At 43.5% G+C, this 24,861-nt stretch overlaps 1 protein-coding gene across 1 annotated transcript in view; it reads right to left on the reverse strand.

Moving 5' to 3' along the window:
* LOC146813123 (putative DBH-like monooxygenase protein 2) overlaps window positions 1-24,861 on the reverse strand; it is a 162,985-nt gene that overhangs the window by 123,962 nt on the left and 14,162 nt on the right. The window contains exons 3-5 of the mRNA XM_085614705.1: window positions 23,187-23,348; window positions 15,679-15,762; window positions 11,962-12,126 (exon numbers count right to left, since the gene is read on the reverse strand). Of these exons, the coding sequence (XP_085470831.1) occupies window positions 11,962-12,126; window positions 15,679-15,762; window positions 23,187-23,348 (411 nt within the window). The remainder of the gene's footprint in view (window positions 1-11,961; window positions 12,127-15,678; window positions 15,763-23,186; window positions 23,349-24,861) is intronic.

Consider the following 24,861-nt stretch of genomic DNA (forward strand, 5'->3'; position numbering starts at 1 on the left):
ATTAGCTGGATTAACACGGCTTACCGCTGCCTTGTGAATAGGGCACCCATCACGCTGTTTTTAGCATGAAAGGGACGTGCAGTGGGTGTTGCAGTCAGCGTTGCACCGCAACACCCATTGAGTTTGACGCTACCCCCTCTTCACAAGGGCAGCATAAATAGAAGGTAGCGCCAAGCTTAAGACCAGGGAAAACCTGGTCTTAAGCCTTGTGCAGCACACATGGAAAAAGCAAAATTCCATGATTTGTTCATCTACAGAAAGATGTCCCTTCCTGTACATAAAAAAACCTTTTTTTTTAAATCCGTTTTGTAACTTACATGTGTGCTGCATCAAGCAGCACACATGTAAGTTACAAACTGGCATTTTAGGTTTATTTATGTGCAGGAAGGACACCTTCCTGTACATTAACAAACCTCCCTGCTTGCAGACACCCTTGCACTCTGGTGCAAGGGTTCCTGCGTTGGCGCTAAGTTGTGAAACTTAGCGCCATAGCAGGGAGAAACACGAGGCTGCACCTTATCCTCGAGAATAGGGTGCAGCCTCGCGTTTCCGAAGTGGTCGAGAGAGGCGTTAAGCCAAGAAGGCTAACGCCTCTCACCGCCACTTCATTGAGAATATGGCTCACAGTATTTCGGTCACGGGAAGCGATAAGAGCCCCCTATTAAGATATATTATATACAAGAGATTTTCCAAGCACAGTGCAAGCGCTGTGCAGGTGAAACCTAAAATTGGTTGTGATTTTCCTCAAATCCTAATGTCCTATAAGAATAATTATTTACCTTGTTTAAATAACATTCAAAAGTGAAGGCATGTTTCGTCATGAATTCCATTCCATTCTCTTGTCCATCAACAAGGGCCTTAATTGTATTTGGACCACGTTTTCTTCTCTTCTGTACCTGTTTAGTACCTACATGACCGGTGACCGATTCATGTGTTCAGTGTTTGTCTCCATGTTGCACTACGTGTGCCATGTTAATTTGCACACTTTTACCAGCTTGAGATAGAAGTATTTTGTTTGTTGAAATATGTAGATGTTGAAGTAAGTGGCAAGTGGTGCAAACCCAGTGTTAAATGGACATTGCTACAGCTGAAGAATCGTAAAATTCTACTGGCCCTGCCATTCTCCTACCAATCTAGTGACAAAATAACTAGGGCTTTACACACCAGGGGTTTTACAGGCAGTAGTGCGCATTGGTATGTGCTGAGAAACTCAACATTATTATTTTACAGTGCTCAAATGTTTTGTGTCCTGAGGAGAACACTCAAATGACAAAGGGTTTGAAACGCGTTGACAGTTGTTTCACCAAACGAAGTGCATTCAAATTAAGTACTACTACAGCTCAGTGTTATTAGAGTGTGCATTTGTATAGGAGCAATACATTCTCCTTGAGTTCTGTAGAGGCACAGTTTGGTTATAGCCCATTCAGTGAGGAGCTATAAATGGTTATATCAGATAACAAAATCCATATGGCAATAACATTCAGAATTGTGCTTATATAATTGTCATACATTTTTTTGTATATTGTTTTGTTCAATGTTATTGTGTCATTGTGTACGTACAATGCACTTTTAAATGTAGTTTTTCATGTTTTATGATTTGGTTTGTTGGGTATATTTAATTTAAAAAATATTTGATATTGTTTGTAATGGTGCTAAACAGATTTAAAAAAATATATTTTTTCAAAATTGATCAAATAAATGCTGTTCCCAGTAATTCAATTGTGTGATCATGAATTGAAGCGAATGTGTAAATTAGAGTCAGTATTGGCAATTCTGATGTTGTTTGTATACTTTCCTAAAGGGGCATTTTCAAAATTGTAACCTAAAATCCAACTTTACAATTAAACAGGATTTTCAAATTCTCAGACACCGAACATGAATACAAATTTAGCACCTATTACATTTCATAGGGAGAGGTAGACCTCACAGGAGTAAAAAACAAATGAAGGAGTTGTTCACTACTGGGACATGTAAAACTTAAAAATACATGTCCAACCTTTTCATTACAATTCACTCTACCCTATGGGCTACCTAGGGCCTACGTTAGGAGTGACCTATATGTAATAAAAGAAAAGTTTAAGACTTGGCAGGGGGTTTATTTTGCCAAGTCGAATTATCAGCTTTAAACTGCATTCAGGCTGCAATGGGAGAATAAGGACATGTTTTAAGGGGCTACTTAAGTCGGTAACACAATATGCCCACTATTTAATTTTCCTTTGCATTTAATTTACAGGCGTCATGTATATGGTATAACACTCTACTAAGGACTTATAAGTAAATTTAAGATGCCAATAAGGTGTAAGTGCACCATGTTTTAGGGAATGAGCACAAGCAAGCACTGGCTAGCAGAGGTAAAGTGCACAGAGTCCAAAGGCCAACAAAAACAAATTCAGCAAATAGGAGAGATGAATGCAAAACAGTTGGGGGTGACCTTGCAGAGAGGGCCTAGTCCAGCAGCCCCTCATGTCAGACCCTGTTTGGGGAGGCAACAGAGCGGACATGGGCTACTGGGCGTCAATTGGGGTGGGTGAGATCGTTTGTCACTCGTGTCCTGGAATCCGCCCTATTATGGCTGGGACAAGTACAACTCTTTCCAAACTTGACGCTAAGGGTAGCTATCTTAGGGTGGTAGAGTGGGAAGCAAGAGTTCAGAAATCAACTGAGAAACAACAAACAAAGGGGCATATTATCAAGAAACGGTGTTAATATTATCCCCGCTTTAGCGGCAGAAAACTGCCGCTAAAGTGGCGATAATGGGCTTGATAATATGCCCTTGAGAATTCCCATAGAAGCCCATGTTCTGGTCAACGTGGGCTTCTATTGGAATTTTCTGCGGCATATTATCAAGCCCATTATCGCCACTTTAGCGGCAGTTTTTTGCCGCTAAAGTGGCGATAATATTAACGCCGTGCTTGATAATATGCCCCAAAATAACATAACATCCAGCCTAGTACTTAGCTTTCTTGCAGCAGAATTAGCACAATTCAATTAATACATCATAAATAGTTGTCCTAATTTACACTTTAACAGTCAGGCGCTATACACCTGCTTCCAACCAGGGAACGATACTCCCTCTTGCTAGAGTCAGGATCTCGTTTTTTCTATAAAAACTACACTATGGTTGTGAACACATTTAGGCTCCGGTGCATGTTGCTCAAAAAGTTCTCAGAAGTAAAATAAGCAACTCAGCTCAACGCCTTTTGCATTTCTCGAATAGATGCAGCAAATTCATCCACAGGCTCAGTGTCATCCCAATACACAGGGTAAGCCTGTTAGTCATGTATTAGCCTGCATGTATAATACAGATAATACACATGCCCACTCACACTTAACATGAACAAGAAATACCAGTGCAAGGCCCTATGTTTCACATAATAGCTGAACATTATACACAAAGGGGTCAGTAGCTCATGCTCTCACTGACACAAGAAAAAAAGTCTAGCCACACTTAACATTTGAAAGTGGGCTTCACTGATATTTCCACTGGCCATCTTGCATATACTTGTAATTTTGAGTAGAGTATTCAGTTTTGTGTGTATTTCAGGACTGTGAGTTTTTTAAGATAATACACTGTCTGGACATTGATTTTACAGTTATTGTTGTGATAGTGAGTTCTGAGTCTCAAACCCAAAGACCTCTCTGAGTGAAGCTTGGACTGCTCTCCCTCTGCGCCCTGACATCTAGGTGCCAAAATGTGTACATGGTTCATGGTTCAGCAGTGTGAGGGCTCTAGTCTTATTATTATTATTATTATTTTATTTTGTAGAGCGCGTAGTCACCCGGAGGTATCCCAGCGCTAAAAAATCCTATCTCCTAAGTTCAGTGGGAAAAGGGAGAGAAAGAGGGAGAGGGAAGAGGAGGGGGAGGGGGGCACAGAGGATCAGGGTTAAGGACAAGCATGATTCACTGAGGGAAGAGGTGAGTTTTGAGCCGTTTCCTAAAGCGGAGATATTGTGGTTCGAGTCGCAGGACGCGGGGGAGTGAGTTCCAGAGTCGTGCAGTATGGACTGAGAAACGTCTTCCTCCTGACCGGGCTTTCTTGAATCTGGGGGTAGCGATGAAGTTTTCCGTGTCCGAGCGGAGGGGTCTTGAGGATTTGTAAGATGTAATGAGTCTTGCCCTGCAATCCTCTGACCAATATTTTTTCCATCTTCATTTTAGAAATATTTGTTAATAAATGTTTCTGCCATAGGCCTAACGTTTTTTGCTGTCTAGTATTTTCTCACTCTCTTTTAGTTCCCTTCCCTTTTTAGGTTGAACATCAACAGTGCTTGCGCTGTCTGGAAGACCTGTTGTATCCTCTTCCATGGGCTTTGGCACACCCACTGATTGACAATGGTTGTTTTCTGTGGCATTCAGAAATGCTGGCTTGTTACTGGTGCATTTTTGTTAATGTCTCTCCTTTGGGTGGCTGGTCCTCTTTGAGGCAGTTTCACTCAGTGAACATTTTTGTTGCCCAACACATCATCCTTGACGCTTCCTTCTCTTACAGTTTGTGGCCCCTCCTCCGTCCTGGGACTGCTGGAGGCTGGTGAGAGTAAACACACCCATCAAGAGGCCCCATGTGCTTCACCTTGCAGTAGGCTCAGTCCTATCGCTTGTTTTAAAATTTGACTCCCCTGGAGTACTGCCAGGGGAACGAGCAGTGACATGAATGTAGTCCTGACATTCCATTTACAGTGAAATGCACATCTTTGGCATTGCTCTCATGTAGTGTGCACTTTACAGTGACTAGAGTGCACGTGTATCAGCATGCACTTTACGCCCTCCTGGGCATAAGCAGGTATCCACTCGAACGCACCTTTCATGTGCCCTTCATGCTTTCTCCTGTTACATATGCTGTTATTTTGGAACTCTCCATTCGTTCTGTGCGTTTCTGGATTTACCCCCGCTTCGGAAACCTTCTCACCGCATCAACAAATAAACCGGGTGGGGAAGTGACTAACTTGAAGGGCGCACCCGCATCGGAGCAAATTGATAACAACGAAGCCATCTGGCAGCAAAAAAAAAGGCCAGGAAGCGAGGTCCCCCTCATTAAGAAAGGGTCGAGTAAACGCTGCAACTGCACCATGACAACCTTATGTATAAGCTTAACAACATAAGTCTATCAAAAGGAGAAAACTCTAGCACGCAGTTCTGAAATTCGTTCTCTCTTTCCAGCCATCAAACCTTGGGGCTGGCACCTATTAGGACATTTCTAGCAACACAACAAGTGACGCGATTTAGGAACAATCAGTTCAAATTTATTCTACTAGGTCACGTTTAGTTCATCAACAGAAGTTTTATTAAAACAAAAACTTTATTGAAAATATCTTGACTGGTCAGAACCATGGAAGAAGGACCCATATATGCACTATTTTATCGCAACAGTAGACAACGTAGGGGCATATCAACAAGGGCTTTATCTCTGCTTTTTTGGCTTTAAAAGCCAAAAAAGGAGAGATAAAACTAGCGCCCTATCAACAACAGGGTGCTAACATGCAAATTTGCATGTGAGCACCCTTTTATTCTACGCTTCCCCTTGCATCTCTAATGAGATGCAAAGGGGGCGTTCCAGAGTAAAATAATAGGAGAAATGTCGCTAAGCGACATTTCTCCTATTATCAAGAATGTCGCTAACCCTGTTAGAGACAAAAAAAGCAGCGCTAACCGTGGTTAACGCTGCTTTTTTACGTCTGGTATTTTTCAGACTTAGCCATGATATCCTATGGAAGGAGGATATCATGGCTAAGTTTGCCTGTCCCTATCAACAAGGTAACGTGAGATTATTGCTGGGTTTCCAGCAATAATCTCACGTTAGCCTGTTAGTGTGAGGATTTTTATCGCTATTGAGATAAGCGTTGCTAATAGCACGCTATCCCAACGATAAAAATTCACGCTAGCCGGCGATAATTATCCTAGCGCTAAGTGCGCTTAGCGATAATTATCGCCGGTTGTTGTTGATATGCCCCCAGGAGTGTCTCTAGCAGTCTGCCGACTAGCGCTCAGCAGTTACCATGGATGTGCTGTCAGAACTCGAGCTACCGCTGACCGATGCATGCTTATTTGTGGACCGGTACTATACTCGCTGGTACAAGCTAGGTAAACTATTACTTTCATCAAATTCTTCGATACCCAACACAAACTTGGAAAGACTGGCACAAGGAAGCTGCTATTGTGATCTAAGAGATCATTTAAATTTCTGTCTTCTATATTAATTATATGAAATATTATTATGTGGAGCGCCTTGTCATCTGCTTGACTCCATATGAATGCATCTGTTTAGTACAGGGCCTATTAATCTCAGCGGCTCCCAGATTTAGCAATTAGAGAAATTAGAGAAAATGGTTTGAGGTCCCACCGACTAGGTCAAGTGGGGATATCTGAGCTGTATCATGCAAACTTGTATCTTATATCATTCTCAATTGAATTATTGATCAATTCTTCATTCATATGACCAAAGTCAACCCAGGATACTTTCACTGGCGAAGGTGAATGCTTCTTAAAATGGAATTATCATTGCTTGCACATAAGTACAATATTCTAGAGAAACTGTCCTTTTGGGAGCCAGTCCTCAGGCTGCACATTATTTGAAAAAAGCTGGACACATGTGCCTGCCAGCTACGCCTTTCAGCCTTCTGTGACCGTTAAAATGAGTACCACTGAGTGGGGAGCAGTGGTTCCCAGAGTCAGCTCGGTTCATATTCCAGAATGTCTGTGCTGTGCTGCAGACGGCCCTCTCTGGGCACAATCTGAGCTTTGGGCACTTGGGTGGCATGGGAGCACTGATGCCAAGGTCAGATACTGGACTTGCAGATCCTGAGGCTGGCCTCTGAGGAGCAGCTATGTCTGGATGTGGACGAGGTAAGGGGTGAGCTCCCCCTTCGCTCTCACTATCAGGGGTACCAGAAGAAGGCATGCAGGGGTGCTGCAGCACATCCAAAAGAACCCTGCAGGAACTCAAAAGGAGGACAAGGCGGTGTTTACGTTTTGTATTTGAATCCTGTGTGCTGCGAGTTCAGCGACAGAGGTCAAGTGTCATGAAATGTCTTCTGGCAAAGTGATTCTTATTTAACATGGAGATTAGTGTTTAGTAACTTTTTTCCCTGATTAGAAAGTCAAAGAAATGTGTAGTGTGAACCAAATGCCACACTTTCTGGGGTCCATGAAGTGTTAAAAGTTTTCTAATCCATCACAAAAATGTAAATACATGTTAATTAATTTTACAAATATTTCAAAATAAATCAGCAGCAAGGAAGGTACAAATGAGGCTCATTATATTTTGTACTTCTAATATCTGATGGAAATATTGAAATAGGATCAAGACTAGGGGTGGGCGGAATTTGCGAAATCCACTTTCGCAAATTATCGCGAAAATGTTTAAAATTATCGCAAACAAGCGGAAATATCGCGAAGATGCGGAAGTTTCTTTCCCGCATGTTCGCGAGAATTTCTGCATGGTTGCGGGTTGCCAACTTACCCATCTGGTTGCTCGCGGGCGCGGCCATCTTGTTTTTAGTTGTCTCGCGGTGCATGATCGCGAGAAGAAAGACGTGATCGCGCGACGCATGACGTCACTGCGGGCGCGAACTGTCGCGAGACAGCGCAAATGGCTAAAAACAATACAACATCTCATGGAGAACGCGACCGGATCAAGAAAACTTGTCGGCGAACGCAGGGATTCAGGTAAGGCGATCGCACGCGTGCGAGAGTGTATTATTTTACAGCGCGAGCAAGAAACAAATTATCGGCAAGCTGCGGAAAGCGGAAATTTTGACATTTTCGCGCTCTCCGCGGAACGCGAAAATGTCAAATGATCGCAATTTCCGCGAACGGAACAAAATTTGAGCCCAGGCCTAATCAAGACACTCCATCTGCCGTAACCATTAATAGACATGCTGACGCGACCGCGCAGCAGATGTGCGCAGCGGGCGCGCGAAGGCAAGCCCGTCTGCGCCCGTCCGTGCTTGGACCAGGCTCAGGGCTTGTCCCCCTGGCTCTTGTAACTCAGATGCCCCAACATATTCTATAGATATCCTCCTGGAGTTAGTCCAAAACGGCAGAAACATGTGTTGCCCGAGGCTATCTCCTGATGAGCTCAGAAAGGGATACTCAGCTCCCTGCCCCAAATGCCATATGACGATCCCTTACCTAATGAGACACACTACCAGACCAAAGTCCTGCCTAAAAAATGGTTCCTCAGGTGCAGGACATCCCGTACCTATCAAAGCTATGCTCCTGAATGCTAGATCACTAATAAAACATAGCGAGGAATGTGCTATGTTGATGGAGGAACACAAAATCATGTTGGCCTTCATCACGGAATCCTGGTCTGATGAAACTTCAGGCCCTGATCTTGTAAAAGCCCTACCGCCGGGATATCTTTGTTACACACTAGATAGACCCTGCAGGAAAGGCGGTGGGCTGGCCGTAATTTACTAAAAATCCTTGGAGTCCTCCTTCTTCTCAGCATCCAACCAGACCTGTGAAGCTTTGTCAGTAAATGTCCGTATTTCCCATCATGACACTTTCAACGCTATTCTCCTTTATCGCCCTCCCGGGGCCAGAGGTGCGTTTTTAGAGTCGGTTGGAATGCTATTAGAGGAGGGACTCTGTGCTAAGTCTTTCACGATTTTAGGAGACTTTAATTTCTATCTTGAGGACCCCACAGACTCTGATAATTTAAAACTACAACAAACTTTAAGTGGGGGGGAACTTATTCAACTAGTGCTAGATCCCACCCACACTGCAGGTCATACCCTAGATGGCATATTCTCCAACCATCCCAATATTCAACAATGTGCACCTGGCCTTCCTCTGCGGAAAAGGCCTCGGCAGTATACACCGAATGGCTAGACTCAGCCTGTAGAACACTAGCCCCAGTTAAAATGTGTATTCCCAAGAGGGCATCGCCATCAGCCCCCTGGAACTCTGACAGCTTAACATTGCTTAAAGTTGAATGCAAACGGTTGGAACATGCTTGGAGGAGAGGTTACACTAATATCACTAAAGAGGCGTACAGAGATAGTCTCTTCCGTTACAAAAGAGTGCTTTTTGATACAAAAAATAAGTATTTCGGGGAACAGATAAGTAATGCTAAATCCTCCACAAAGGAACTTTTTAAAACTATTTCAAAACTTACAACTCCCACTAGCACAAAACCATGAAGTGGCCCTGAAATCTGTGAAACCCTAGCCTCCTTTGTTCAGGGAAAAGTGGACATCATTTTCTCGTATTTCAGCATTCTGCCAAAGGAGGGCATAAAGATGGGAACTTGGGGCCCATCAAAGGACACCAAGGTAATCCCCACCTTAGACAGTTTCGCGACACTGGAGGCCCAAGATGCTACTAAGCTCTTGTTGGCAATCCAATCAGGCTCCCCTCTAGATCCATACCCAGCATCAGTGGCTAAACTCGTCCCGAATACTATTGAGGCGGCCCTTGCCCCAGTTTTTAATACCATCTTTAAGTCAGGTCTGTTTCCCAAGGCCTGGAAAAAAGCTTTAATCCTTCCACTCCTGAAGAAAGCTAATCTGGACCCTAAGGAGCCAAACAACTATAGACCCATCTCCCGCCTTCCGCTGCCGGCCAAGATGATTGAAAAGGAAATGAACTCTCAACTAAGCTCCTTCCTTAAGGCCAATGGCCTACTAGATCCAACACAATTTGGCTTTCGTGCTGAACACAGCACTGGGCTGGCTCTGATTAAATCAACTGAAGAAATCAGAGAGGCATTAGATCAGGGAGGAGCTGCAAATCTGATTATGCTGGACCTCTCGGCGGCCTTCGGCACGGTCCACCACGAAGTACTGCTGGACCCGTTAGTCAAAAGGGGGGTTCTAGGCAAGGCCCATGCCCTTTTAAAATCTTTTCTCACCGATAGAACCCAAACAGTAGACATGGGCAAAGATCGTTTGAGGCCTTTCTCCTTGCCCTGTGGGGTTCCGCAGGGGTCGACGCTCGGCCCTACGCTATTCAATATATATGTGTCCCCACAGGCAGTCCTTGAACGATCATTTGGGCTCCAGCTGACCTCAAATAGTGTTGTCAATACAGAAGGGCAAAGAGCTGAGACAGGTTGCGACTGCATGGGAAAACGTAGGTGATCATCTTCAATATTTCCTTGAACCTTTGGTCATGTGATTGGTGGTCTGAAATATTGGGCCCGCCCCAGTTCCTACCGCTAAGGTGAAGAACTTGGGGGTGATCGTGGACTCTAAACTATCCTTTGGGGATCAGATTGGCAGGGTTGTTTCTTCCTGTTTTCATCTTCTCAGGATCATGAGGAACATCACATTTCTTCTTCCTGTGGATAGCCTCGGGACTGTAAAAACTGCGCACATTTTGTCTCGACTTGATTATTGTAATGCCCTTTATCTTAACATCCAAAAAAGACATCTCAACCGACTACAAGTTGTGCAAAATGCAGCTGCAAGGGTCCTTTTGGGCACCCCAAGGTTTGTTTCAGTGAAGAAAGGACTGCGGAACCTCCATAGGCTCCCGGTGAAACAACGCGTGGAATTTACGGCCCTTTGTACGGTCTTTAAGGCCCTTAAAGGATCTGGCCCTACTTACATGAGACAGCACCTTCAATGGTATGTTCCCGGCAGAGCACTGCGCTCGGCCGAGGCAAAACAAAGAAAAGTTCCACGGGTCAAAACAGCCAGTTGGGGGGGTAGGAGTTTCTTCTGCTGTGCCGCAAAGGCCTGGAACGGCCTTCCCCTCCACCTCAGAAGTGCAACCGACCTCCTTTCATTTAGAAGGGGCCTGAAAACCTGGCTCTCTTCCTAAATCAGTCATACCTTTCAGCAACCAAGTAGGCAGCTCCCAGCGCCGGGACACCTTAGGGTAGCAGTGCGCTTTATAACCTTTCTTAACATAACATAACATAACATAACATAACATAACATAACATAACATTTGTGTGAAGCGCAAATCACTCAACAATCAAATTTCTACCCTTTGTGTACCATTTTGTAGTAAATCTAGTTTCCTGATACAAATTAAGTGGCCCTTTCAATAGCCACTTTCATGGCTTTACACTATCGCACCATGCTTCAGTCATATATTTGGAACAATGTGCTAAAATATTTGCCACTAGACACACACTGCTCCACCACCATTATCTGCTGAATGGGCATGTCTCCTTTGGTATAGGAGTTTTCTGTATAATGCTTTGATCTTTCAGAACCCCTATTACCACATATTTCAACTCAACAACACAATTTCATAATAGACCACATGCATCCAATCCACACCACACAATTCTACCTCATGCTACAAAATTCAACAGCACACCACATAATTAAACTCTACTGCATACCGCTCCACAGCACAAAATACAAACCCACATAATTACTCTCAATGACATACAATCCCACTTCACATAATATCAGTACACTCAATACCACGTAATTACTATCCACATAATTCCACTGCACACCATGCCACATAATTCACAACACTTTAACCTAATTCCTACCACTACTCTTCACTATCCACTCACTAAACACAACTATAAGGCAAGACCAATTGGCATTGCCAGTGTTTTCTCTTGCCTTCCATGCTCTAGTCCTTGTGTTTAATGCTCTTGCAGAATGTTTGGAGTTGCATAACTCTTGTCCAAACTCTTCCGTATGTAAGTGATATTAAAACAAGCTGAACCTTATATTCTACAAAGTAAGCAAATCATACACTGAAAGATAAGAAAGATGTGAAGTTATGGTGGTGCAACCAAGGATGCAAGAGGAGGAGCGACAGTTTAAAGAGTACTGACTTACGAGCAACAGGTGAAACGACATCTGTGTGAAAGAAGAATTGTTTGTGGTTCAAGAACAGAAGTGACGTTGGAAGAAAAAAGGAAGTTTTTGTGGTTGGCCAACTGGAAAGTGTCCTTTTGTAGCAAGCAAAGAGTACACCATGTTGTGAGAGTATATATGGCACAGCATTATTATGCCCACAAACTTTCATTCATTGACTCACCTGGCCGCCCACAGCCCATGCAGCAAGAACCTGTGTGCACGAATTAAAGTCTGTATTGTTATTACATGCTGCTGGTGCAATGGAGATGTTGGTGGAGTTCGGACAGGCGTACACCAGGATGTGATGAACCAGGTCCTCGTTGCCACTTTGTATGGTCGCATCAAACTGCAGTGGGGTAAGATATGTTACATGAGGTTTCTTGTGTTGATGAGTAAGAGCACACACTGGAAATGTCACCTTAAAGACAGGGAATAGCAGTGCAGGGGAGGGCATCTGATGAAATTGTTACCATTTAACATGAGTATTGAGTTTCCTTCAAAGCCATGGGGTTTATGGGTTTCTGGGTATGACTCCCCGAGCTGCTAGGTTCCAAGTACCAGGTACCACACAATTTCATTAAAATAAAAGAATAGATAGTTGCAGATTTAGTGATCCCTAGTGGAGTTCAAATTCACACCTTTGCATGAAATAGTTGTAGATATATAGATATAATGCCAGCCTACATTGTCATGGTAGCTCAGCTGGCTAACACACTAGTAGTGTGATTAGGGACTGTTTCAAGGATTGAAGTGCACATTCTATTTAGAATATGCTTTTGAGAGGTATAAAATGACATTTACACAATAAATAAGCACAAAGAGTGTTGGTATACTCCTGTTTAGTCACCAAGCATAGAGGTCAATAACAAACTGTAAATGTTTTCAGTCTCAGGATAAGCATAGGGTTATTTGTTCAACCACATCTATGATCACAGCATACTAATTACACCAATTTCAAAATAATCCCAGCATATTAAGCATGGACGCAGGAACATACATTAAGTCACGCCATTGATGAAAACAACTATTCTCTTAACCTTGTCCCTTGAAACCCACTGTTGTCCAGGTTTTTTCCCTTGGTCTGCTTCTTTAAACCTGCTGCTTGCTTGTACAGAGGTCAAATAAATCCTTGAGAAGATTCATCAAAGCTGGTGTCATACCTCAAAACAAGTGAGAAAATAGTTGGGCAAATAAATGAGCAATGTGTTCCTATGTCCTGGTTCTTCTCTAAAGAGTAGGCCTCCTTCTACTTCTAGCTTTTGCCAGTCTTAGGGAATCAGTAAGCGCCAGGACACCTCCGGGTATTTGTTGCGCTCTATAAATTTCATTAACATTAACATTAACATGTCAGTTTTCAGTGGATGAAGGTCAGGTAAATTAATATGCATAAAGGCCTAGTTGCAACTGACACACAATGAATTTATACATTCTTAATCCACTGGATTTCAAGTATACCTCCTGTGTGCGGCTATGCTGATTTTATTTAGTCATACCCCCCCATGTGTGTTCAATTATTTTTAGAGATTCTCTAGAAATATTTGAACACATATGGAGGAGTATGACTAAATAAAGATCAGAATATCCGCACCCAGGTGGTACACTTGATGCCCAGTGGATTAAGAATGTATAAATTCATTGTGTGTCAGTTGCAACTAGGCCTTTGTGTTTTGTAACTGAGTGGAGGGCGACCTGGTTACATATCACTCTGATACTCGTTGTTTAGTTAAATTTATATGCACGCCTGGGATTCGTCACTAACTTGAGTCTGCTCCTTCAATGACCTTTGGCTACTTTCATTGTGCACTTAGAATTTTAGGCAAGCCTTGCTCACCCGAGGACCATGCATCTTTTAATGGTGAACTGTACGAACTGGAGTGAAAGCTGACCCTCTCTTTAAGAGGCATTGGTCCGGCTCTTTCAGACCACCGAGTCAAATTCTAATTGATGTTGAGTTACCTTTATTTTGGCATTTGACAGAAGAACTATTACTGATTATACCCTCAAAGTTCTGATCCATTTTGAGCAGTCAGTATTGTTTAGCCGCAACAAATTTCAAGGGGGCCTTGATTAACACACCTCTGCATTTTTGATGAAACTATTTAATAGACAAATTGTTTTAGGGCATTGCAGAGACCACCAAGATATTCTGAACAAGGGTATTCCTTGAGCATGGACTCACAAGCCACGAAACTGTAAATCCAGCCAGGTCTTCTCAAGATCCATAATAAATATGCATGATTGGAATGTGCATGTATTAGTGTTGTGAATAGATTATTTGCATACTTGCTAGTCATCTGCAGACACAGCTGGGCTTTACAATTCATTAGTCAAACAAGAAAATCTGCAGCACATTATTTATCCCTAGATAATTAAAGTAATCTTTTAATTCTTCAATTTTTTCCTTCTGAAAAGCATGAGTTTTAGATAGCTGTGTGTGGCCCTATGCTCATAACCATTGTTTATTGCTAAAATATATAGTCTCTTTGTCTGCAATAAACTTACAAGGCTTCTGAGATTTTTTCAGGTTCTTCACAGTGTAGTAGAGTCAGGAAGTCACTTCACCTCTTTATAGGATGACTTACATAATTTTTACTGTATATCCTCGGAAAATTTGTCCACACCTTTAGAAATGGGGGACAACTCTATTTATTAAGCATAAATATACTGGTCAATACTCTTGTAGGCCCACTCAGATTGAGGGCACTCAACCTCTTTTTATTAAATAAGGAAGCTCTGAGAATCTTGAATGAACACCGGGCCTGATTCACAAAGGTAAACTGAGATGAAAGTGTAACTTGGCAACATTCGGTATTCACAAACGGAATTTACTAGTAGTAAAGTTAGACTTTTGTCGCAATTTAGGTCTCAGTTAGACTGGAGACCAAAAGTCGAGTTTATCTGAGACAAAAGTCTAACTTTACTACTCGTAAATGCCCTTGTCTCAGTTTACCTTTGTGAATCGGGCCCACCATGTTTTATCCACCCTCTCTAGTTCAATTGCTGCAACAATGCTCCCTCATTTCCTAACTTCAAGGCCTAATAATAGCAATTTGCAGTGGACCCTCACCATGACACCAGTATAACCCCATGATCAACCCACTTTGATCCCCTCTCCATTGGGACTAAAATCTACAGAGTGCAAAACAATGTTTTGTGTTCCTTCCTCGTTTTCTAGGATGTTGTTTGTTTATTCTACAGTTTTTCTTGATGTGTTGTTTCACCATTTTCCTGTCTTTCATAAGTTGGTTAAAACACTCCATTTTTGAATTTCTTTTCTTCTGCTCTATTATAAATTGCGTCAGATTGATTGATGTTGTACCGTAATGTAATACTTCTTGAAACTGTTTAAGGAAATAGATTTGAAGTAGTTACAAAGGGCAAGAGAATACAGCCCTGAATAACTTCTTCTTGTGTGGTTTAGACGATCAATTTTTCACATTTTGTTTCCTTAGATCTATGGAACTGCTTTTAAAACACTCTAATCAGATTCTCCATGTATGAATACACACTAGTCTTTCTACAGCTGCCCATAATATTTTTTTTTCTGACAATGCCACCAAATGTTGTGCTTTAGGTCTAGAAATATTAGATATACTGGGCTATGTTTCGGGGGTTATATATTTCACCATTAACATGTAAATTTCATAGTACTGGACTCTGTTAGATATGAGCATTTAGCAATGTGGATGCTCAGGACCAGGGAGTTACAAGTAAATGTGATATACCTGGATAAGCATGTTCACTCATCAAGGTGGTGATCTACTGTCAGGTTAACTAGCAATAATCTGAAAAAAATATAATTCTCAATAACATGTAATGTCATGTTGTAAGGTATAACATGGCAAGCATGCCTGTAATTTAATATATAATGAACTCTTTTGAGTAGACAGAAAGTTACCTTATAAATGTGATTCTTCGTTGACACTTGTGGCAGCGGTAGGTATGCACAGGCATATGTTGTGTCAGCAGATGGCACAGGAAACTAAACATTGGAATACAAAATGATAATGTAAAAGTGCAGTTTTCAACACCCAGATGCTAGGAATCTGTTGTAAGGATCAGGCAATGCTCTCAGAAAAAATGTACTTTACTCCATGGGTTTTACATAGGTGGCACTGAGAATGTAAAGACACAAATGTGGTGCAATATTATTGCTTCAGTAAAATTCAGACACCCACCCATGAGTCATAAATCTTTCATAGGTTAAAGAACTTTTGAGCTGTTTCAAATTTTGGGAGATGGGATTCTCCATCACAAATAGGACGGATATTCCATCCACTCTATCACAACTGTCATAGAATATACTGGACTTGTGATACTGCAGGCAGGATTTCCATCACATTGGGAGAGACTGTCTCATCTGCTAAACTCTTAATCAGGTGGAATACAGTAAGTTGTCTGCCAGCCTAGAAGCATCTCAGTCTTACCCTTGGAACAGTGAGAACGACTCTAAACAAACATTGAAAATGCCAAAAGATCTGCCTTTCTTGTATAACTGGAAGTGCTGATTCACTGTTTGGCATTGTTGTGTTTATGATTGTGTGGATGTATGAGTTGTGAAATACAACACTAGGTCCATGGGTGGCTGAATGAATGATTGAATGAATGAATGAATGCAGAGATGGATGAATTAATCTTTGTAATGTATGGATGAATGGGCTGGTAAGCGGGCAATCAACATATGTCACTTCCACGCATGTCACCAATATATTCAACCTGTCTTGGCTTTTTAGTCATAGGTCTTTGCATGCATTTCACAGGTGCTAGGTAGAGTAGTGAGCAATGGGTTCATCTTTCATCTCATTAGCTTTCTACAGGGCAGGCATAGTCAATCCAACTCCTTTGCAGAAACTACTCATGGAGTTGGGTATCAAATCAGGACGCACAGCATTGTTGTTGATATTTCAATTATCAACAGAGCTTACATATAGACACCACTAAGCCCAAAGAACCACAAGAAAGCCTGAAGCTATGTGTCCATTGCAAGCTTTGACAGAGGTATTACATGTTATTGATTTATAATGCATGCAACATCATGCTGTACAGGTATATTATTTGAATACAAAACTGTTCAGCATGCAGAATTTTCAATTTAATAGTTACCTTTTTTAAGACATGGATGTAACCTGTGTCATTCTCAGAACATGCCAGAGTATTTGGTGAAATGCATAAACCCCAACAGAAAATGTCACATTTACACTGGAAATTTGATAAGAGTTCATTGGGCAATAAAGATTTGTATACATAATCTGTTATTAAAAATAAGGATAATGTTGCACTAGATTTCCCTGGGTGTCTAGTTTTAAAAAATGTATAGGTTTGCTAGGTTTCCCTAGGTGCCGGCAGAGCTAGGGTTAAAAAACGACAGCTAGGCACTTTGCAAAAAAAGGGTAATTTTTAATTGGGAAAATGTGGTGTGTTCACGTTGAGTTTTCAGCCGTTTCCTGACATGGGCACTAGGCCTACCCACACAAGTGAGGTACCATTATTATCAGGAGACTTAGGGTAATTCAGATTTGTAGAGCAACTGTTATTCCCTATTGACTTCTGATGCATTTCTGCCTTCCAAATAAAAGACAATGTGTAAAAAAGAAGTCATTTTGAAAAATGACTGATAAGTCTTATGCTAGTATGAGTATTCCCAATTTCAGAAATGTGCAAATATCTACTGTTTCTAAACTCTATATTTGGTTCCCATTTCAGAAATACATAGGTGTCTTTCATGCCATTTATTCCATGTATACATTTTCTCTGAATAATTGCGATATACCCGGTACACAATAAAAAACCATTGCAAGTCGCTGCTCAGTTTTTTGGCTCTGGGTTCGTCGGGGTCTTGGTGAACCTACAAGTCCTATATATCCCCACAACCAGTAATGTCCAGCGGATGTAACGGTATATTGCTTTCAAAGAGCTGTCATAATTAGAAGGATCTACACCACTTACCCCTTGCTGAATTCAGAATTATGCCTAAATTTCTAAAATGTATAGCTTTCCAGGATCCATTATTACTTTCATACTCATTTCTACCATTAACTGGAAGGAGGTTGAAAGCACAAAAAATAGCGAAAATAGGATATGTCCAGAGAAAAATGCCAAAACTTATTGAAAACTTTTGGTTTTCTGATAAAAGTCTGTCAAAAGCTGGGAAAATGGTACCCTTTTTTGATACCATTTGCAGGGGAAAAAACAGACGCTTTCATTTGCAGCACTTTTTTCCCATTTTTCCCAAATAAACCTAAATTTAGCTGTATTTTGGCTAATTTCTGGGTCTCCTTCAGGTGACTCCACAAACCCTTGATACCATTAGAATCCCCATGATGTTGGAAGAAAAGGACGCAAGTTTGGCGTGGATACCTTATGTGGTCAAAAAGTTACAGGGGCCTAAGCGCAAACTTGCCAAAAAAAGGCTTAGCACGGGGGGAAAAGGCCTAGCAGCGAAGGGGTTAATCCAAAACAGCACAGGCAATAGGAAAAAAAAAAACCCACGCAATACAACAGAAGACAGAAAACATCACGAGCTGGAAGAACCAGCCCTGAGATCAGCCTCAGCAAAACACCCATAGAAGGACCACCCAAAATCACCCAGTAGTGATCCATGAACATGTGCTGGGAGGACCAGGTCCCAGCCCGACAGATATCCTCCATAGACACACCCTTGAAAAAGGTCTATGAGACAGACAAACCCCTGGTGGACCAACCCTAAACCCGGGTGACACCTCTGACCCCTGAGTGTCATAGGCCAGCAAGAAAGCCTGCTTGATCCACCAACTAAGGACGGAGAGAGAAGGCTTGTGACCAGACCGGATCGGACCAAAGTCACAAAAAAACTGTCACAGCAACAGAAAGGTGGTCCGTTCCAAATACAAGACAGCCTGAAGGACATCCAAAAGCGAGAGGGAAGACTCCGCACCAGACTCCGAGAAAGGATGGAAAGATGGCAACACCACCTCATGGGAGCAGTTGACAACTCACGGGACCTTGGGGAGAAATCCTGGGTCAGGACGTAACACGAGACGATTCAGGAGGATCCGCAAGAATGAAGAAGAACACAGAAAAGAGCCCGGTCCCCCGATACGACTTGCCCAGACAATAGCCATAAAAGTACTACCTTCAAGGTGAGGAACTTCAAATCCACCAAACTCAGGGGCTTATAGGGAACACCCTGAAAGGCCCGTAACACCAACAGAAGATCCCAGGAAGGAGCCAGGCAAATATCCAGAGGATGCTGCAAAAAGCAACTCTGGAACAAACGGGCCACCAAGGGATCCAGACTGTCAAGCATAGGAGTGCAAAAAGCCCGCAAGGCCGCCCACTAAGCCCTCAGAGTGGAAGGATCCAGGCCCAGGGGAAACGCCTGTGCAAGGAAGTCAAGAATCTTCAAGGGATCCACAGACACAGGGTCAACCCCCTCCGACACACACCACCGAGAAAACGAACCCCAATGGCGGGAATAAGAAAGAAGAGTAGCCAGATAGCGGGAACCCTGAAGCAATTCCACTACCTCCAATTAGCAATCCTGCACCAGTAAGTTCACACTCTCAATAATAGGCCTGAAGATGAAGCCGACGCAACTCCCCCACTGGAAGCGGTGGGCCCCCAAGGAGTAAGGAAGATCCGGAATGGCCCAGCACTACTGGACAGTCAGTTCCCTCAGAAGAGGAGACCAAGGACGGCAAACCCAGCGGGCAACCACCAACAGAATCAATGCCTCGGCCTGGTGACAGGACACGAGGAATCAAGACAATTGGGGGTAAAGGTGTAAAGCAGGGAATCCCCCCAATGGAACAACAATGCATCTGGCCGCCATGCCCCCAGGCACGGTGGAAGAGTGCAGAAGCTGGGCAGGAGAGCATTGAACTCGTCCGTGAACAAATCCACCACGGGACACCCAAACCGGACCTACAGCTGACAGAACACAGACACCCTCAGGGAAATGGCAGCCATCAGAGAAAACACCCTGCTCAGGCGATCCGCCATGCCATTCTCCGTCCTTGGGAGATAAATAACCCGATTGACAAGACCGACGCCTCTGCCAAAGACAGGATCTCCTGAGCCAGGAGCCAAAGAGAACGAACCCTGCAACGCCCTGATGATTGATGTAACCCATCACCACCTGATTGTCCAGCCGGACCAGAACATAATGACCCTAGAGAACTGGGGCAAACTCCAGACATGCCAGATGGATGGCTTTCAACTCCCGAAAGTTGGAGGAGCAACCCACCTGCAGGCAATCCCACCAACCCTGAACAGACTCTGCATCTAAGGTGGCCCCCCAGCCCAGGCGGCTGGCATCGGTCGTGACCACCCGGAAAGGGGAGCCCATGACCGTAAGACCTTTGGAAAGATGGGACTCCACCAACCACCAACCCAGATCGGCATGAAACTGTGGGGACACAACTACAGGGAAATCCTAATCCTCCAAATGTGGGACCCCACTGAGACAGAAGATGGTTCACCAAGGGGTATAAATGGAGGCCACCCCAGGGCAGCACATTGATAGTCGCCAACATCAACCCCTGCACCCTCAACCACTGACGGACGGGGGTAGTCCTGAGCAAGCAGACAACACAAGTCCCTCCATAAGGTAGTCCTCCGCTCCACTGGTAAAAAATCGATCCCCTGGACCATGTCCAGAAAACCCCCGATGAACCCCAAGTCCTGAGAAGGCACCAGGTGAGATTTCTTGAGGTTGATCAGGAATCCATGGGCGAACAGGACCTCGCAGACCCTGTGGATGTGAAACGTCCCCTTAGAGAAAGAAGAGGCAAAAATCAGCCAGTCATCCATGTAGGGAAAAACCCCAATCTCTTCCCTGTGTAGGATCCCAACTACAGAGTCCAAAACCTTTTTGAAGACCCGTGGGGCAGAAAACAAACCAAAAGGAAGTACCTGGAACTGGAATTGGTGGCCCCTGTGCAAAACCAGAGGAAACACTGAGAGGACGGGTAGACAGGCACATGGAGATAGGCATCCAGGAGATACAGGGAAGCCTCCACCTCCCCCTGAACAAGTAGCGGGAGGATCTCATGCAAAGAGAGCTTCTTAAATTTTACATGGGCAATGAAAGAATTAACCCGCTTCAATTCCAACACTGGCTGGATGTCCCCAGACACCTTCCTCTACAGAAACAGGATGGAATAAACATCGTATCCCATTTGAACAGCTGGAACCGGACAAATGATCCCTTTTGACGGGAACTCCTGAACACCGGCCAACATACCCTCCCTTTTTCGTGATGCTGAAGGCAGAGAGGTGACAAGAAAAGTGTCCTGAGGGAGGGAGCTGAACACGATTGAGTAACCTTCCCATACAATCCATAGGGCCCACTTATCTAAGACTGAGGACTCCCAGGCAGTGATGAAATTCCACAGCCGACATCCCACCAGAACCCCGAGGATCCGAGGACAGTCAGGATTTTGATGCAGGAGTTAAGGTAGCCGACCAAGACCCGGAATTTGTTGAAGAACGGGGTGCCCCGGGTACGATCCCGACCTCGAAAGGGAAGGCCACCCCGGAGGGTAGAAACAAAAGCAAAGGACCTTCTGTAACCAAAAATGCGGCCACAACAAGGATGGATGAGAGCCAATAGTTACTTGTCCTCTGCGTACTACTTATGTAGCAACAGGGTCTAGAATGGAGGTCGGGAGCTGGGCCCCGCCACCACTGGGGGATCCTCACCCTGTTCCATTGCTTGGAAACCAACAATCTCCTCCAGGGAAGAACCAAACAGTTTTGTCCCTGAAAAGGGAATCTTCATAAAGCTCTCCTTCTGAGCAGCTTTCCAGTGGAGGAGGCATACATGGCGACGAGCCGCAATAGCTGCACCACCAGCCGCCGCAACCACTCCCAAGGTGTCGAAAGAGATATCAGACAGCCTTGTCTGCAGCTCTATGATCGCCAGTGTAGGAAGGATGTCCGCCCCTTCTTTCAACAGTTCCCCAAAGGTGACCAAGGCTGAAGGCGAGCTTGAGTTGAGACACAAAGGGAAGGAAAGAAACCCCCATCCAGGCTCCAAAACCAGCGCCATCCTGGACCGCACACGTAGGGTCGCTAGGGGCGCCAAGCCCCCGCACCCCATGGCTCACTAGTGCAGAGCCTAGTCCTAAGGAGAGAGAGGGGAGGGAGAGGGCACACCCCCAGAAATGGGCCCGCTTGCGAAGGGCCTCCAACCAAGGTTCGTGGATCCTGCTAGAGCAGGACCTCAACTTACCTGAAAAGCACACTTGGAGAGTCCAGCACAGAATAAAATTAACAGGTAGTGGGATGAGCCGACTCTCCTCTTATAGTAAGTCAGGGGTGAAATGGGTCGACCATGTTGGGGAGGGATGGGATGCTAACTTTGCTTTGGATTTTTCTGGTGTGGAGCTGAAGCTCACTTTGTTACTCATGTGGCAAGGAAGACGTACGAGGAGGTAATGCACATCCAAACAGGTTGACCAAGAGGGTAGTACTCTTGAAGACACCTGCTCTGTCAAGTCAGACTTAAAAAGGAGTAGCCTTAAGGCAACAATGGATAGATACAACTTACCCACTGTGAAATGTGAAATGCTGCTACGTGTGAATAACATAAGAATACAGAAAAAAAAGTCATCAAAACAAGAGCAAGGTCCTCCCTAATATATGTAACCTATTGGAAACTGCAGGTTTGCCTACAGACAGCTCAGGCTCTCTAAAGGTGAGTCATAAAAATGGCCGTCGGCACCTCATGACTCATCAGTATGCCTACAGACAGCTTAGGCTCTCTTAAGCGAGTCATAAAAATATCCGTCAGCACATCATGACTCATTAGATGCTCACACAGAGTGCTTACCTTGGAATTGTCTACAAGATGCCCACTGGGGGCACAATGCTTATGCATGCATCATGATGAATAACATAGGCGGCAATGCATGCACGTGTGCAAACATCGGTCTTCTTGGAATGGTTTGCAAGATAGCGGCCATGGGTATCAATGCATACAAAAATTTGCAAAACATAGATGTTTGTGTGTCAATAAACATTGTGACATGCTACAAACAACCACGGAAAAGCCAACAGGTTAGCAACAACAAACCTTATTGGTTTTGCAAATGCTTCTTTTTATTAGTTGATGTTGACAGCTTCAGAAGCAAAACTATATATTTGCCTGGTAGACCGAACAACCTTGTGCATTTGCTATGATTGCAACTACGTCCAAATGACAACCTTTGCTGTCATGATTCTGACTGACATCTGTAAATCCCATCTCCTTGCAGCTGTTTGGAAGAAGTACCATGCTTCATGGCTGCAGAGAATCCTAAATCTCTATTAAACACATGTGCACAACAATCACAGCCCAAGAAACACCACCACTCCCAGACTTAATGTAGGTAGCACAGATCCATATACATAACTCCATCAACACCATATTAATGGGATGCTCACATTGGTCATTTTGATGTCGTGAATGAAGGACGGCTGCGGAGGAGAATCGGAGACCGGTGTTTCAGGCAGTAACTGGACGGATGCCAAGAAGCGATGGTTCGGTCCATGGTACCCCAGGGAGTCGGAAGTCCCATAGGCTGCAATGATGCGCTGGGTGTCTGCCTGGAAGAGAGAGATGGCCATTTTAGCCAAACTTCATGTTCTCTTTAATTTGAATATATTATTTAATTTGGTTACTAAGGTGACGGAAACACATATTTCCTAGCATTGTACTTGCTGCGGTCATGAGTGAGTTATTGACAGCTTTTAACAAAACAAGCCGCAGCATCTGGTCTTAGTGAATCTTGTCACTGGTCTTTTCGTAGTTATCCAAACTCTGGACAAAGGGACACTGACATAACATACGATGGGCCAGATTTACTATGTTGGTACTCAAAGCAGCAAGTGACGTTGCTGGGCTGTGCTATGTCAAATGGAGAAAGCAGAAATGTGCTATGTCCACTAAAATGTGGCACTGTTCTGCTCTCTCGTAGCACTGGCGCACTTCCGGATGTCTAAGAAACAATGCAGGCATCCTTGAGCCATGATGCAACGGTTTCTGTGTCGTGGTCAGAATAGTTTTTGTACAGGAAGTTATATCTTCAGGCACAAAACTATGATTGGGTAAGATAGGCATTATTAATTTAGGTAAGGCAGCCTCAGGTAGGCACACCATTCTGGTGCAAATCCATGTCTATTCACTGCAGTTAATATGGGTTTGTTTGAGAACACATGGGTGGATCCATAATGTAATGCCACACTGGCACAAGGTAACGCAAGATATTCACTGCATTCCTTTTTTTTTTCTTTTTTTTTTACAAAATAATCCAAAGTCACGGAAATGTGTTGCATTGTAAATTCAGAAATATATTTTGCATCCAGGCAACCACAAAAAACTAGAGTGATGTTGTTTTAGTAGTATGACTGACTAAACGTCAACCTCATGACATGGAACCAGCTAACAGACATGCAAGTATGGTGAGGAATTTCATCACCAAAGATGATCTACACTATTGAATTAACTGGGGTCATACCACATTACTCCTGCACTGCTCCTCAAATAGGTCAATGAGACTTTATGCCAATCCAAGCAAAAGAAGCAGGTTTTGACAATGTTATAACTTGGAATAGAGCTACATTTGTACTACAGCCCCACAAACCGTTTATGCCTTCAACAATATTTTAATAAAGGCAAAGAAACAGATGACATTGAAAACCCTTGAACTTTGAGAGATATGTTAAAAGATAACATTACAATCTATATTCCTACAGCTAGTAAATCTCTGTCTTGCGCCCGAAGAAAGGTTGGCTGAAATGTAAATCTGCTACTAATGAAAAGAAAATATTATTTAGTAAAACTTTGTCCAATATAGATGCAAAAAGGCAGAAGGGATGACAACTTTCCAGGAAAAATAGTAAATAAATAAACTAATATTGTTTATATTATTTAAACATACTCTTCTATGATATGGATATCCAAAAACCCGGGCATGAATCAGATCCTCCAGAACTCAGGTTGACCCACCTGGCCAGGTGTGCGACACTCCTCGACAAGTTCTCAATACAGCATGAGAAATAATGATCATCAAATTGAAATTTGGCCTAGACTATCAACACAAATCATTACCTAATTGTC

Source organism: Triturus cristatus, chromosome 7 (genome assembly GCF_964204655.1).
Source record: "Triturus cristatus chromosome 7, aTriCri1.1, whole genome shotgun sequence".
In the NCBI taxonomy this organism is placed as follows: Eukaryota; Metazoa; Chordata; class Amphibia; order Caudata; family Salamandridae; genus Triturus; species Triturus cristatus.